At 41.9% G+C, this 16,186-nt stretch overlaps 2 protein-coding genes across 5 annotated transcripts in view; one reads left to right on the top strand and one right to left on the bottom strand.

Moving 5' to 3' along the window:
- DPYSL3 (dihydropyrimidinase like 3) overlaps positions 1 to 3,330 on the top strand; it is a 121,553-nt gene extending 118,223 nt beyond the window's left edge. For all 4 annotated transcript variants that reach the window (XM_002744339.7, XM_008987335.5, XM_003732250.6 and 1 more), the window contains exon 14: positions 19 to 3,330. In XM_002744339.7, the coding sequence (XP_002744385.3) occupies positions 19 to 107 (89 nt within the window). In that variant the 3' untranslated portion in view covers positions 108 to 3,330. The remainder of the gene's footprint in view (positions 1 to 18) is intronic.
- A 2,869-nt stretch (positions 3,331 to 6,199) lies between these two features.
- Positions 6,200 to 16,186, bottom strand: part of STK32A (serine/threonine kinase 32A) — a 146,780-nt gene continuing 136,793 nt past the window's right edge. Inside the window, exons 12-13 of the mRNA XM_008987313.5 lie at positions 10,803 to 10,867; positions 6,200 to 10,425 (exon numbers count right to left, since the gene is read on the bottom strand). Coding sequence (XP_008985561.2) covers positions 10,332 to 10,425; positions 10,803 to 10,867 — 159 coding nt within the window. The 3' untranslated portion in view covers positions 6,200 to 10,331. The remainder of the gene's footprint in view (positions 10,426 to 10,802; positions 10,868 to 16,186) is intronic.

The following is a 16,186-nucleotide window of genomic DNA, read 5'->3' as shown; positions in this document are numbered from 1 at the left end:
ATTTATTTCCAACTGCAGGTACCCAAGTGGATGACGGGGTTCGCTCAGCCAGCAAGCGCATCGTGGCGCCCCCAGGCGGCCGTTCTAATATTACATCTCTGAGTTAAGCAAGCCTTTCCTTAAAGAGGGGGGCAGAAGCAAGAAGAGATTTTTTTGAAGCCAAAATGGTACACCGATATTTAAGAAGGAAAGCGAATCCAAACGGTTGTGATCTAAAGAATCAATAAGCCTCAAGCCTTATGTTTCTCCAATGTTACGCTCGCTTGCCTAGCTTTACGAATATTGCTTTGTTTTCTGTTTATGCATAGCTTTGATTTCTTTGACCCCGCTCCTCCCATTTACATGCATGCAATCAGACAGGCCACTAAGGTAAAAGAGTCTGCTCTATCATAGTGTTGAGAGCGTGTGTAGTGCTGCATCTTATGACAAGGGGACAGACAAGCTGGGACGTCAGGGAAATGAACAAAAGGGACACAGGTTATTTGGGGTGAGTGGGTGGTGGGAGCCCGGAGCAAGCTGGAGGGTGCAGAGGGGCTGGGGTAGGGCATGTAGGAGGGAGGTGGGTGGGCAGGTGAGCAGAAGGGGTGTTGTATATTGTGTTAATGACGTATGTTATTTCCATGGAAGATAGCCGCTGTGGCAGCTGTTACATGACCATAGCCCCTTGGGGTTTGCGGAGAAAGCAGGCAGTCTTTGGGTTCTGTTCTTTGTCACATCCCCTACAGTAAATTTTGTTTCTTTGAACATTTATTAAAACGCCAAAACCCAATCATTTCTTCCACCTGCTTGATTATGCCAGTGTTTGCTCGGGCCTCTAGCTCAGTGTTGCTTTCAAATCCTTCTCTTTCCTGGGTTGGGAAGGCCAGGCAGGGACAGAACAAATAACACTTCTCTTCCTCTTGCCCTCCCTACCTCTTTGGTGCTCTTAAAAGCCAGCAGCTGAGAACACAGCACAGGCCCCGAGGGTGAGGGTACGCACATCTTAAAGACGCCTCCTCAACATGGCGAGCTCATCTCTCACTCTTCTGTCTTTGCAAACTTAAAAGAGTGTGATAACTTCTGGCATCCCAAGTTAGGAATTTAGCTCAGACAAGGCAGAATGAAGGACCTCTCTTACAGGCAGTTCGTGTTTGATTCTCTTGATCTCGTGAGATCCTGTCACATCCATGATAAACAGGATTTTTTTTTTTGAAAGTTTTTATTAGGTGTTCCCTAACTTTTACTAGTAATAGGTAATTTCAGTTCTGTGGGAGTCAAGCAGGGATTTGGGAAAGCCAAAGCCAGTCTTGAGCAAAGGGAGCACATTTTGTGGTCCTGGTTAAACCATCTGTTTCCCCTTTTGTTAGCAGAAACTCTGGGGAACTTTGTGTCTCAGTCTTAGAATCTCCCCAGGTGAGTGGAAGTGCCATGATGCAGCCTTCCCCTTGGGGCACCTAAAAGAAATTAGTGTGGAGCGCTTGCATCTACCTTGTCTGTCAGAGTTGAATATCCTTTTCCCAGTCATGCTGCTTCTGAAAATTCAGTTTTGGAGCAAGTCCTGTGAGCAAGGTAAGGATCTATAGAAACAAGATGCTTATTTTCAGGAGAAACATATTTAACCTGGGATTAGACTTTCATGCTCTGGGGAATCCAGGTGGTAGCACCTGTAACCCTGTGTACTAAGTACTTTGAAGAGAAGAGCAGGCCTCAGACACCTTTTAAGTGCTTAGGAGAAACCAATATCTCTGACTGCAGGTTTGAATAAGTTGAAGACCGGAGAAAAGTACACACTGGGCTACAAAGGAATTTGGAGATAGCCGAGGAAGAGGATTTCCCCTAACAAGCTACCTTCTCTGTTCAAATCATGAAAAAAAGACTATTTCCCCTTAGAATAGGGAATCTTGCTGTTTTAAAGCTCTCATGGTGCTTCTCTTTTAAGGGAAATATAGTAAAAGGGAACACGTAGCTCTTAATTTACAATTCAAAGATTTGGGGGTCTATTGGAGAACTCAGCATTAACAGTTTTATGTGCAGAGAGTTTGCCAGATCTGAAGCATGTACCTCACTGGCTGGGCTGTACTTTGGGATGGGTTGCAGTACCAGCCACAACCACCAGAGAGAGGAAAAGACACACACAGAAACCCGCTTCTGAGCTTCCACTTCTGCACCATCTGCTCTGCTGTTACCCAGCCCCTCAGTCCAGCTCATCCCTGCACAACCTTTCTGGGCCGTGAAGATAAGTTTCATGGCCAAATTGGTCAGCCGCACTGCCCTTGGGACTTCCAAAGTGAACTATTCCACCAGAACCTTTGATTCTGCACAAGCTTTCCTTGCTGTTGAAACAGCCCCAGAATGCCCTCAAGAGGGAAAACATGAGCTGAGGAAGCCTCTCTTTCTTCACTTACCATTACTAACTCTCCAAGCATAGGCATCCCTGGGAATTGCAAGTGTAACTCCTACTGTTTTCATGAGTACCGAGTGATAGGCTATTTGCGTTAAAATTTATATTAAGATTTGTTCCATTTCATAAGACATATCAGATAGGAAAAGAAAACGATGGTGAGTCCTGGCCCTCTTCGAATTCACTGGCACCTCATGCACATGTAGGAAGGCACGCTGGATCTTCTATCTCATTCCCAAACCATTCTTTGCCATCTCATCCCTTGGCCTGCCCGCCCCCAACCCCAAGGATGTCCCCGCCATCCCTTCAACCTTTTCACATTGCCTCTGAACCAAGATGGCAATCCGTCCTGGTTCTCTCTGAGGGCCATGGGCTTGGGTAGTGAGGAGGGTGTTTGTGAAATTAAGTCAGTTACCTTAGTAGAGATATTTCTTTTACTTATAAGTTTTCTAGAAATAGGATTATAGTCATCCTGAAAATGGGTTTCTTTCAAAATCCCTCAGCCTTGCTCTTCATGACTATACCCAGAGTGTCACGCTTCCACAAAGGGCTGTCACCTGATCCTGGATTTCAGTCATCGCTGAGAAACCCTTTCCAACAGGGTGGGCAATTTTCATCTTCATTGCCACAAGCTTCCCAGGTTTTCGCCCCTGGAAAACTCCAGCTTGAGTCCCAGATACACTCATGGGCTGCCCTGGGCAGCCAGCATTCATTGTAAGTTCCCTCTTTGAAAACTGGTGTGTGGGTGTTCAGTTCTGTGTCTGGTGGATATGGACAGACAGTAAATCTCCCGTGATCTGTGCTAGCTGTGAGGCAGCTCTGGAACGTGAAGAGCTGTTTGGTTTGAACCGTGAAGAAAACTGTGTTTTGAGTTTAGCTGAGATTAAAGAAAAAAAATCATCAAGTGACTGTTAATGTAAACCTGGTTATTAAAATAACTATGAAATTACCAACATTGTTCTCCAGTCTTCTTTGCATGATGTGCCTTTTCATCTATAATATTAAAATTGCACAAATCTGAAAGGGTTAGGAAGAGGGGAAGGCAGATCTGGTGATAACAGAGTTATCTGGAGAAAACTTGGGGGCTTCTGTTTTTGAGATTGAGTTGTTAGTTTTGGCCACCAAGCTTGATGGCCATTTAAAACTTTGGAGAATGAGTAAGTTTTTTTTCTTCTGTGGATCATCAAATTTAGTATCATGTGCCATTTGGGATAAATCTAGCTGAGTCCAGATCAGAGCCTTAAAGCTTTTTGTTTTGGGGTTTGTTTCTTTGGTCATTCCCCTAAAGCCTTGCTATTTGATTGTTTTATAGGCATTTCTGCTTCTTTTTAATAGCCTAGACTTGGAGAAAAACTCAAACTATGCCCATACCCAAAGTTTATTCTTTAGCGAATGGATTCCAAGGAGTCAAATGAGGGTTCGGAAGCATTATTTGCTGTGTCCACTCTTCTGAGAGCTTTTAGGTACATGTCAGCAACTTGAAAACTCTGAGAAATCCTATGATAAAAAAGTCTTTCAAACTTGGCCCAATTCAGGGTTCTTGAACTTAATGCCTCCCGAACATCCCACCAAACCTATTACACTACACCCTTTTGAGGGAAACGTTGCTGAGTCCACTTCCAGTTTGTTGTGCAGATTATATTTTCATTGCAAAGGTTAAACTAGTTTCCTGGGGGGAGATTGGAAAGTGGAATTTTAAAGTCAGGTGCAACCACATAGTTCAATCAGGCAGACTCCAGTGTAGCGGGATCCAAGTGCTTGGCCCTCACATCAGAGCATTGCTTCTTTCCACACTGAAGCCCTGTGTGCCTTCAGTAAGTGAAGGAAAGCTCAGCTTTTTACAAATTTTTATTTTTTATTTTTGAGACAAGTCTCCCTCTGTTGCCCACGCTGGAGTACAGTGGTGCCATCTTGGCTCACTACAACCTTCACTTCCTGGGTTCAAGCAATTCTGCCTCAGCCTCCCGAGTAGCTGGGATTACAGACACACGCCACCACACACCATTTTCAGTAGAGACAGGGTTTCTCCATGTTGGCCGGGCTGGTCTTGAACTCTTGACCTCAAGTAATCTGCCTGCCTCGGCCTCTCCAAGTGCTGGGATTACAGGTGTGAGCCACCACGCCTATCCAAGAAAACTCTTTTTATGTGGGACAAAGTTGGTTGTCAACATCTCCAAGTTTTCTTTTCACCTGCTAAGTAATCTCCAAAAAGGGGGAGAGTCCCTCAGTAGTTCCAGCCGAAAAGACTGATTCAGTCTGGCTTGGGGCGTGTGCTCACCATTGACCTAGTCACTTTGGCCAGAAGAGCACATGGGACTAATTGGACACACCAGATAACATACCCAGCCCCTGAGCCACCTGAACCACATGACTCCCAGTAGCTCCACAAAGAAAATCAGTTTGTGATAACTGAAGAGGGATCCATGCAAGGAAGGCAAAAAGAGCAGTGGCCATGGCACCCATTCGCAAACTTGTAGGGCATGAATGGTTTGCCTGGTGATGTGGAGTTGGGACGGGTAGGGAGAAGATGGGATACCAGGGGATGGCCATTTCTGATTTACTGCTTTTGTACGTGATGAGCTCCTGTGGGTTTGATAGAACAATGCCCTTGTTACAGGAGCATAGAGTGATTATACCTCTTAACACAGAAGCTCAGAATCCCAATCAATAGCTACTCTTAAGTGCATAAAGAATTATTTACAGATAAGCTTTTGTGTATAGACCCATTTTATGGCTCTAAGTCAGGACTGGTGAAACACCTCTCCCTGCTCATGACCAAGGCAGCAGCTGAGCTCTGTTTAGGATTTGAATGGGTTTAAAGGGAATAGTCAGCACTTAAACTCAGGATGCAGGAATCTGAAAGGGATGAAGTGGTTTTCTTTTTAAATGGTGAAAGATACACTTTGACTTTCATATCTCTTCCTTCAGCCTGGAAGTGTTTAGTGGCTGAGTTGGGTTGGCCAGGTGGGGAATGAGAATACTCCTTGTTAGTAGGACTAATAAGGGCCCCCTGGTTCCAAACAACTTTCTGGAATCAGCTCTTCTCCCACCAACCCGTCACAAAGGAGACCCCAACCATGAGCAGGAGATGGGGGTAAAAAGGCCAGAGCAACCTGCGAAAATGAGATCGCATTAAGGCCGGCACTCTTCAGAATCTGAAGAGTTCTAGTCCTGCCCTTGGCTCAGATGGCTGCTGGACGCACAACAGGACACTTAACGTGACTTGGACAACAGGGTACTTTGCATGTAGGACTTTGGAGGCCACAAAACTTAGAACACCCTGCTATTTCAGGACAAGCCTAGGGAGCCAGCGGCTTGCTGGCTGCCCACCCACTATGAGTCTAATAGGGGTGACACTTTCCTTTGTTCTCTCCTGAGACAGGTAGCTTTTAGCTGCAAGAGTTCAGAGCTGCCTGTTAATTTCTGTCCCAGATTATGGACCTTAGAACATTTACCTGCTGCTTTGGTAGATGGAATGGGGCACGGATGTTCAGGGGTAGGAAGGCAGAGTGCTGAAGAAAGACATGCATAGGCTGCCCATGGACTTTGGGGCATGGTGAAAGGCAAAAAGTGGAATTCTGGGCTATGTTCCCTGAGATGTGAATATTGGAGGGGTCAGGTGTTTAAGTTTTTATACATGTGGATCAGGTAAGCTGTACTGCATTCCACATCTCTGTTGTAGAATATGATTTCTGGTAAGGGACATTCCTCACAACAGGAAATAGACGCAAGAACAGGTTACTTTGGGCACCCCCAATGCTATCTCTTAGGAAAACAATTACACACACGCACAGACACAGTTGACAGAGGGTCAGTGGCTCACTGTTTACAGAATACATTTTAATACACATAGGCGTATTTATATTGTATATGCTACAGCTCAACAGAAGCACTTGTTTTCCATTCGAGGGCTCCAGATCAGCTGCCTGTTCACAACAGCACAGATAAGTGAAGTTTAGAATTTTAATATCAGTGTTTAGTATCAGTCAGACACACTGAATTTGTAATAAACAGGAATCACAGACAGCAGGAAATAGGATTTGTGTAGACAATACAGGGACAACTAGGTACTGAAACAAACTTGAGATGCTTTTCATGCCTTTTCGTTCAGCTTTTGAAGAACTAAAGCCTTAGCGTTACTACATCAGCCGCAAGCAGCAACACTGGTTCCTACCAGCTACATTAATACTCTTTCCCTACTTATTCAACCATCCAATCTACAAAAGCTATGATAACAGAACATATAGTTGATTCTGGTTAAAACTCTGCTAACGGAGGAAACCTAATCATTAATAAATTAGATTACCATACTTACTTTAGCAATGCTCTATGCTGGTCGATCTTCATTCCTAGCATGACCTCAGGCAAAACCAGGTCACCTGGAAGTGGGTTAGCCATGAGCAGAGCACTTTCTTCTATGGAATTAGGACTGTGGCAGAAGTGACAGGGCTTGACTCCCCACCCATCTACTAGAGGTCACCCAGGCTGCACTGGAGATGGGCAGCTCTGTCACAGTGCAAGAGCCTTATAGCCGGGGTGCTCCTGGACTTCAGAATCTGCTCAGACTTTTCAGATGCTCCATATAGGCAAGGGAAGCTGCCAGGAGAAAAAGATTCAGGCGTACCAGGCAAAGGATTTAATAATCATCTTGTTTTCTGAAATCACAGCTCTGAGCCTTGGTTATCACGACTCTAGAAGAGACATGTCCCACCTAGTGGGATATTAACGTTTAGCCCAAGTTATTGAATAAAAACCAAAGGATCTGATGTCAACAACTAGCAATAATCGTAAGGATTTAGGAAAAGTTTTCAATTTTGGGAAAGGTTTTTGTTCTCAGGTTTAAAATGCACCGTAGTGGGAGGTGCTTGAAATCAGTAGTTCTGCACTGTCAGATACCAGGGTTTTGCTTTTCAAACTTGAAACACAGTGTGTCATTCACCTGCCTAGCACTAGAAATCCATCTTACTCTCTGAGCCTGTGCTCTCTTATCTGCACATCCATGGTTCCTAAAAGCCCGCAGAGGTGCTTCAGTCACAGAAGCAGCTCACTGGAAATAAAACTAAGGATTCAGGCTACAGAGACTGTATCAGGTTCCCATCCAATTATAAATGTATACGTGCGAAATGGCAGTATGGCTTAACTCTCATCACGATGGAGATCCTAATGCTTCCACTGCTCTTTGGTAAGCATAAGTACAGAAAAACTTCCCAAAGCCTCTCCTTGGGAAGGATGCAATCAAGGTCACAGCCAGAGGAAGAACCCGGTTACTTAGGGAGGTAAGTCTACAGCAAATCAGGGCTTGAATCAAAAAAATGAAGGATGGAAGTAAACAAGCACGTGGTCCCTGACACTCTTGGGGTTACCAGACTGCAGCAGAATCTGGCCACTTTCTTATTCTTGCTCGTTCAAACACAAGTCAGGGCAAGTGCTTCAAGTGTATAGTGTTTGGAGAAAAACAGAATAGCACAAATGACGTGGGACCTGTAGGGAAAAGGAATCAAACAACAAAAGAGCTGGCTTTTAATTATGTTATGAAAATATGGTTGCTCTTAGAGAGGCACCATTTCACAGCTCTGCCTGAAGCTAGGGCCTGGTACCTCAGTGAGGAGAAAATGGTGAATGCCAAGCTAAAGTTTAGCTTTGGCTTTCTCCTCATTCTTGGTTGCCCCAGTGTCACCTCTTTATGGAAAAGCCTTGCATAAAAGGCAGCCATCTCTGTTTCTTTGACTCGTTTCCACTTGTCTGGCTTCCCAAATGGGCATCAGTCAGGTCTTCCCTGTTGCCAGCTTATTGCCATCTTGGTGAGACACATGCTCTCCATAAGTAAGGACAGGTTTAGGGACAGTGAGTAGCCAAGAGGTGAAAACAATCCCCCACCAAACCTGTTCACTTCTTGAGTCTATCCAGGGATATGGGTTGCCAAACATAGTTCTTCTGCAAAGATCTGTGTGTCTGTACAGTGGAGTTTCACCATATGCACATCTCACTTAGGTGAATTAAACTTTGGGTTTGGGAAATCAATTAATAAAATATAAACACTTTGGGAGGCCAAGGCGGGTGGATCACCTGAGGTCAGGAGTTCGAGACCAGCCTGCCCAACATGGTGAAAACCCATCTCTACAAAAATTAGCTGGGTGTGGTGGCTTGCACTTGTAATCCCAGCTACCCAGAAGCCTGAGACAGGAGAATCGCTGGAATTCGGGGGCAAAGGCTGTGGTGAGCCAAAACTGTTCCACTTTACTCCAGCCTGGGTGATACAGCAAGATTTTCTCAAAAAAAAAAACAAAACAAAAAACAAAAAGGAAAAGAAAAAATGAGATGTCAGTGATATTTTAAGTAAGTAGGCAATTGTGCTTGCCATTCTTGTAGTAAACACAAGGTAGGAAGGAGACATGTAGTAAACACAAGGTAGGAGGGAGACCACTGTTCCTTTAGTCTCCATGAACTTGCCCCTCTTGGATGTGCAGGCATTTCACTGGTCTAAGAGTAATTCTAAGGTCAGGTGCGGTGGCTCATGCCTGTAATCCCAGCACTTTGGGAGGCCAAGGTGGGCAGATCACTTGAGGCCAGGAGTTTGAAACTAACCTGGCCAATATAGCAAAACCCTGTCTATACTAAAAATACAAAAATATTAGCTACACATGGTGGCACATGCCTGTAATCCAGCTACTCAGAAGGCTGAGGCACAAGAATCACTTGAGGCTAGGAGGCAGAGGTTGTAGTGAGCAGAGATCATGCCACTGCACTCCGACTTGGGTGACAGAGTGAGACTTTGCCTGAAAAGAAAAAAAAAGTAATTCTTGTCTATAACGACAAGTATAATTTGTTCAACATTTTAGCTCATCTTGTATTAGCCAAAATGAGACCAAAAATAAAAAATAACTAAATCAAAACAAAACACAAACTATGACTTGTTTCATTCGTGAAGAGTGACACTGTATTGGGCTTCACTGAGAAAAAAAGATACTTCCTGTATGTTATGAGTAATTTAAGGGGTTTTATGGTAAATTTTACTATCTCCTAAATTCACTTCTAACTTAGACTATAACCCTCATGTAAGATGCAACTTTGCTAAACTGCAAAGTGAACATACTTTCAGCGTGACGACATTCTCTTCTGGTCCTCTCCAGATACAGTTCTCTGCTAATATTCAGGGGACAGTTAGCCCTCAAGGGACATGCTTCTTGGAAGGAGAGCAGTGTGCTGATATTTAGCAATTGGCTTCTAAGAGGGAAAAAACTAACATTTGCCAGTTTTCATGGTGTAAATGCTCACATTATTAGCAATTTCAAGTCACCCCCTTCACATTGCTGAAGAGGGAGCTGGGAAGTGATGTGCACAGCAGGCTTGAGCCAGCTGACATAAGCAAATCTGATGCTGACTCCAGCACACCACTGGAAGACCCTCACCTATCTGTGTTGCTTTTAATCTGATCCCATCCATGCCTCCCTGATAGAATCCTTATCCTCATCCAAATAGGCTGGGGGTTCTGACCACTTTGGAAAATTTTCTAGTTCTGAAAAGTCTCATTGAGTCCTGTGTCTGTTTGTCCATTTGTCATTGTGTAATTAGAAAAAGTGAAAAAGTAAATCTACGTTCATATGTTCATTTTAAAATAAAAATAAAGGCTGTTTAGAATAACACTGATAGCGCTAAAAAGGCAGAGTGTGGCTCGTCTAGTGCAAGCTTCTCATTTTAGATAAATAAACGAAAGCACAGAAAGTGGCGGAGTGATTTGCTCTAGATCACACAGTTGAGTGGTATGAAATGACATCCCAGGAGCTCAGGCCCAGTATCCTTCACTGTGTTATGCTGCCTGTTCTGAAAGACATTCATTCACATTTTCTAAGCCATGACGTGCGGAATGGCAAGAACTACTGTCAGCTTTTCTTGACGTATGTAATTAGAAGTTCCTGGCATGAGATTGTCCCAAGAAGAAGACGTGAGGCCTTTATAGGTTGTTATTCTGACCATTCTCATCTTGTGGGTCTTTGGTTTGTTCCAAGGCTAGATTTGGTTGTCTTTTATTAAAGTCCCTTTTTACTCTTAAAAAGAAAAAAAAAAAAGAGGTTTTATCCTTTGAAAAAGAAAATGAAAAGTTTAAGCTTTTGAAATAACATTAAGCCCAATAATTTATAAACAAGCATGACTCAAGTAAATCTTCTAAAAGACTTTGATATTTAAGTGTTTAAATCCTAATCACACTTCCCTTCCCATAAAAAACTTGATGTATGCTAATTTATCAATTAAAAAATTTTAAATACCTTATAAAAAAGTTTATAAATTTTCTATAATAGATAACATCATTTTTTCCAATTAGAAAATTATTTTTGAAAGGTTAAAAATATATTTTCTCTGCAAGTAAAGTCTGGCTGAAACATGCCATCATTTCTGGGGCTGTTGTTCTCCAGGAATTGCTTACTTTTCTCTGTTGAAAATTATGAACTCCTTCTGGACAGAGTCAAGGTGCTCTTGAAGAAGACATGTCTTCCAGGTGAATGCAGAAAAAAAAATAAAGGTATAGTTATCAGACAAATGAGAATCCTCAAACATCTAATAACCTGTTGACACTTTATTCAATGAATAGCCTCAATTTGAGAAGTACCTTCAAAATGGATGCTATGTGAAGAAGATTCTGGGAAGCTGGCGGAATAGGAAGAATTAGGAATCAGTCTCCCTTCCTAGACAGCCATTGCACTGGCAGAATCTGTCTGATGTCACTATTTTAGAATTCTGGAGTCTATTCTAAGCTTGCAACTTTCAGGGAAGGCTTGGGTGGCAAAGTGCAGTTAATTATGGCCAATTTAAGGTCTTAGCACAGCAGCAGCTATCCATCCATTATCCTCCAGCCCATGGGAGGGAGCTGAGCACACACATGTTCTGGAGCAGTTTGCACTCAGCCTGTGGGAGCCAGGGTGGAAAGTAAGAATTGTGTTCTCCAAAGATAAGGACATTCAGAAACAACTGCATATGTGAGGAAAATTAGAAAGTGACTGCACATGCCCAGGGAAAGGTATAGGCTCAGAAAAGATCTAAGAAGATCTAATGTTTACACCTCAGGCAGATCCTTGGCATGCAGACAGCTTACAACAATAATAGCAAATAAACATAAAAACAATAACAAGAAACAGCAAACCCTGGGGATGGGGGGAAATCTGAGTTTCCCAGATCTATCACATTATTAGATTCAAGTGTCCAATACAATAAAAAAAAAACCAAAAAACAAGATATGGCAGGAAATAGGAAAGCATGGCTCGTTCACAATCAAAAAACTGTAAATCAATGGAAGCTATCCCTTAAAAAGACCAATTAGCAGATCTACTAGAAAAAGATTTCAAAACAACTATCTTAAAGATGCTCAAAGAATTAAAGGAAGATATAGAGAAAATCAAGAAAATGAAGTACAAACAAATTAAAGTATTAATAAAAAGATAGAAAACCTAAAAAGAAACCGAAAGGAAATTCTTGAGCTGAAAAGTGCAATAACTGAAATTTAAAAATTCACTACAGGCTTTCAAAGGCAAAATTGAGCAGGCAAAGGAAAGAATCAGCATCAAACTTGATGGCAGGACAGTGAAAATTATTGAGTCTGAGGAACAGAATGAAAAAAGATTGAAGAATAGTGAACAGACCCTACAGCGAGCTTGTCCAACCCATAGCCCGTGGGCCACATGTACCTCAGGATGGCTTTAAATGTGGCTCAACACAAATTCATAAACTTTATTAAAACATTATGAGATTTTTTGGGGGGTGATTTTTCTTCAGCACATCAAATCTGTCATTAGTGTTAGTGTATTTTTGTGTGGCCTAAGACACTTCCTCTTCTTCCAATGTGGCCCAGGGAAGCCAAAAGAATGGACATTCCTGGCCTACGGAATGTGTGGATTGAAGAACAGTGAACAGACCCTACAGCAAGCTTGTCCAATGTTTTAATAAAGTTTATGGATTTGTGTTGAGCCACATTCAAAGCCATCCTGAGGTACACGTGGACCACGGGCTATGGGTTGGACAAGCTTGCTGTAGGGTCTGTTCTCTATTGCTTGATGTATTCATCAGGCAAACAAGTGTATATACTGTGGAATTTCCAGAAGAGAAGAGAGAGAAAAAGGAAAACAGAATATGTAAAAAAAATCATAGCTAAAAGGTATGAGCCCCTAAATCCAAAAAAGCACAGTACACCCCAAGTAAGATGAATTCAAAAAGACCCACGTTGAGACACAATATAATCAACATTTTTTTTTGAGATGGAATCTCAGTCTTTTACCCAGTCTGGAGTGCAGTGGCACAATTTCAGCTCACTCCAATCTCCTCCTCTTGGGTTCAAGAGATTCTCTTGCCTCAGCCATCCAAGTAGCTGGGATTACAGGTGTGCACCACCACACCCGGCTAATTTTTGTATTTCTAGTAAAGATGGGGTTTTGTCACGTTGGTCTCAAACTCCTGGCCTCAAGTATTCTGCCTGCCTCAGCCTCCCGAAGTGCTGGGATTACAGCTGTGAGCCACCATGCCCAGCCAATGTAATCAAACTTTCTAAAGCCAAAGGCCAGAAGATAATCCTGAAAGCAGCAAGAGAAAAGTGACTTGTCATATACATCCTAAGATGATCAGCAGATTTCTTATCTGAAATTTTGGAGGCCAGAAGACAGTGGGCTGATATATTCAACGTGCTTAAAGAAAAAAACAAAACTATCAACCAAGGATCCTACATCTGGCGAACTGTGCTTGAAAAGTGAGAGAGAAACAAAGATGTTTCTAGATAAAAGCAGAGGGAGTTTATTACCACTAGAATTTCCCTGTCCTAGTGGAAATGAACAGGAAATGCCCAAGGGAGCCCTGCAAGTAAAATGAAAGGACATGAGACAGTAACTTGAAGCTATATAGAGAAATAAATCTCCCAGTAAGTGTAGATACACTGGACAATTACAAAACCAAGATTATTGTAACAACAGTTTGTAACTCCTTTTCGTTTTCTACATAAGAGGCTAATACATATTTAAAAAAACATTTATTAATCTAAAAGGTAGCATCATTGTAAATTTGTCTTGGAGGTTCTACCTGGATTTTGTGAATAGTGTAAAAACATCTCTATACTGAATAATGATAGAATGTTCTGAACAATGGTACTGGTGTGGATTAAATATCCTTCTCTTCTAGTCAGCAGAGCCTTCTTTATTTGTGACTTTCTTGCAGACATGCAGAGCATTTGCTTTGACACTGTACTGTCCAGCTTTCAACATCTATTGATGACTTTTCCATCATAATGAAAAAATTTAGTCTCAGAAAAAAGATGATTACCAGTCCTAGGACAGAATTAAACCCAGATTGAATGTTTTAAAAGTCTGCAACAAAATACCTCCAAATTGCTTCTGATGAAAAATATTATTCTTTTAAAAAATTATTCAGTCATTAAAATTTTTTTTAAATCTAGGAATTAGAATATGGTAAGGTCTGCAGTACTGGAGAGTTTTCTTTCTGAGTACTTATTTAGGTGACAGGAGAGGAAACAATCAAAAGCACAGAATGGATTGTGTGTAACTCAAAAGTAAAAATCTTAGGACTCACCTATTAGGATGAGCAGAGGAAACAGTGATTAAATTATCATAGCTGGACATGGCATTAGAAATGTAAGAATTTAGAGCAGGTAGAAATCTCAGGAGAAGAACAAGAGGATTGAGGGAATTTGCCTCAACAGGGAGCTAGACTAGGTGGCATGGCAGTGTGTTGATACCATATTTTAAAGATGTTGAGCCGAGAGAGAAAAAGTGGAGGATATTCTGGGTGGAAAGAAACAATCGAGGCATCTGACATGAGCATGAAAAGAGCCAAGGAAAAGAAAGGCTAGGAGTCAGGAAGTGCAGTGGAAAGTAAAGCACCACAACAGCTAACGTTCTGCGGAGCACTTTACATGCACTAATTTACTCAGAACAAGCCCATGAAGTTGATAAACATACCAGCTCCATTTATAAATGAGGAAACTGAGACATGAGAAAAATGTAAAACTTTAGTTATGCTCCTCTAGTTTATCACATCCTAGGATCTATAACAGTGTATCTCAGCTACAGCTGTATACATAAAATCACCTGAAGTAAATATTAAAATACTGAGGCCTGGGATACAAAATGAATGTGCAAAAATTGCTAGCATTTCTATACACCAATAATATACAAGTGGAGAGCCAAATCATGAATGAACTCCCATTCAGAATTGCTACAAAAACACCTAGGAATACAGCTAACAAGGGAAATGAAGGACATCTTCAAGGAGAACTACAAACCACTGCTCAAGCAAATCAGAGAGGACAGAAACAAATAAAAAAAAACTTTATGTCCACAGATAGAATTGATACAAAAATGGCCATATTCCCAAAGTAATTTATAGACTCAGTGCTATTCCCATTAAATGACCATTGATATTCTTCACAGAATTAGAAAAATCTATTTTAAAATTCATATGGAACCAAAAAAGAGCCCAAATAGCCAGGACAATCCTAAGCAAAAAGAACAAAGCTGGAGGCATTACACTACCTGACTTCAAATTATACTACAAGGCTCCAGTAACCAAAACAGCATGGTACTGGTACAGGAACAGAGACCAGTGGAACAGAATAGAGAACTCAGAATAGAGAGCTCCTTTTCTAGGCTTGTGGCTTGAATGGAATTCCCTTGCCAACACTTGACTGTTTTCTAAGGTGGTACCTAAACAGTGATGAATTTGGCCCTAGCGTGACACGGTGACTTTGAGCTATACACAGTGAGGCAGAAAATGAAGCTAAGATACAGATAACATAATATTGATATGGTGGATGTTCTTGTTAGATTTGGCTGAAAGAATGACTTTGGTGAATGCCTCTAGATAAGATTGAAGGAATGGAGGATGAGGAATGTCACAAGCCTTTTGAACACAGCATGGGTAATTCCTAGGATCTGCAACCACCTGTCATTTTATTTCCTCTGAAACACTAATGATCTACCTCTTTCCTGAGGATGTGCCAGCCTTAAAATGCTCTTGTCCTTTCTTGTATCCTCACTTATCTCTGTTCAATCTAGAGGAACCAGATCAAAAGTTGCCTCCTCTGGAAAGCCTATCCTAACCCTTCACTAAGGTCCAGTGAGCAATTCCTAGACCACTTTGTGTATCTAACCATAGCATTGACCACCTAGTCAGAAACATTTCCTAACATAGCAGGAACTTTACATACATTTGAATTAATTAATCAACTGATTAACATGTTACTAATATAATAAGGTAAGATCGACCCTCACATTTTAAAAGCCTTAATGTAAAAGAGTGAAGATAGAGTGAATAATTGGAAAGATAGTTCATAATCTTTCTGATACTCATTGGAGGAAAGACTGTTTTTTGTTTTGAAGCAAAATACCTTTTATTTTTGAACCTGGGGGACAAAATTAGAAGAATCTAGAGAAAAATGCTGACATAAGCAGTTCCAAGCTCCCATCTTGCAAAAAAAATCACAAAACAAGCAGATACTGTCAAAACCACTTTTGTCAAAACTCCAGGTAGCAGTCAAAGGTTTACTGGAACCAAGTGAATACTAAGTTAAGAAAAGAAAAACAACTTAGCTGGGTGCGGTGGCTCAAGCCTGTAATCCCAGCACTTTGGGAGGCCGAGGCAGGTGGATCACGAGGTCAGGAGATCGAGACCATCTTGGTCAACATGGTGAAACCCCGTCTCTACTAAAAATACAAAAAATTAGCTGGGCATGGTGCCTGTAATCCCAGCTACTCAGGAGGCTGAGGCAGGAGAATTGCCTGGACCCAGGAGGCGGAGGTTGCGGTGAGCCGAGAT

The sequence above is a fragment of the Callithrix jacchus genome, chromosome 2 (assembly GCF_049354715.1).
Source record: "Callithrix jacchus isolate 240 chromosome 2, calJac240_pri, whole genome shotgun sequence".
NCBI lineage: Eukaryota > Metazoa > Chordata > Mammalia > Primates > Cebidae > Callithrix > Callithrix jacchus.
Note: the sequence above shows the minus strand (reverse complement) of the source record. Positions and strands in the feature narration are given on the sequence as shown.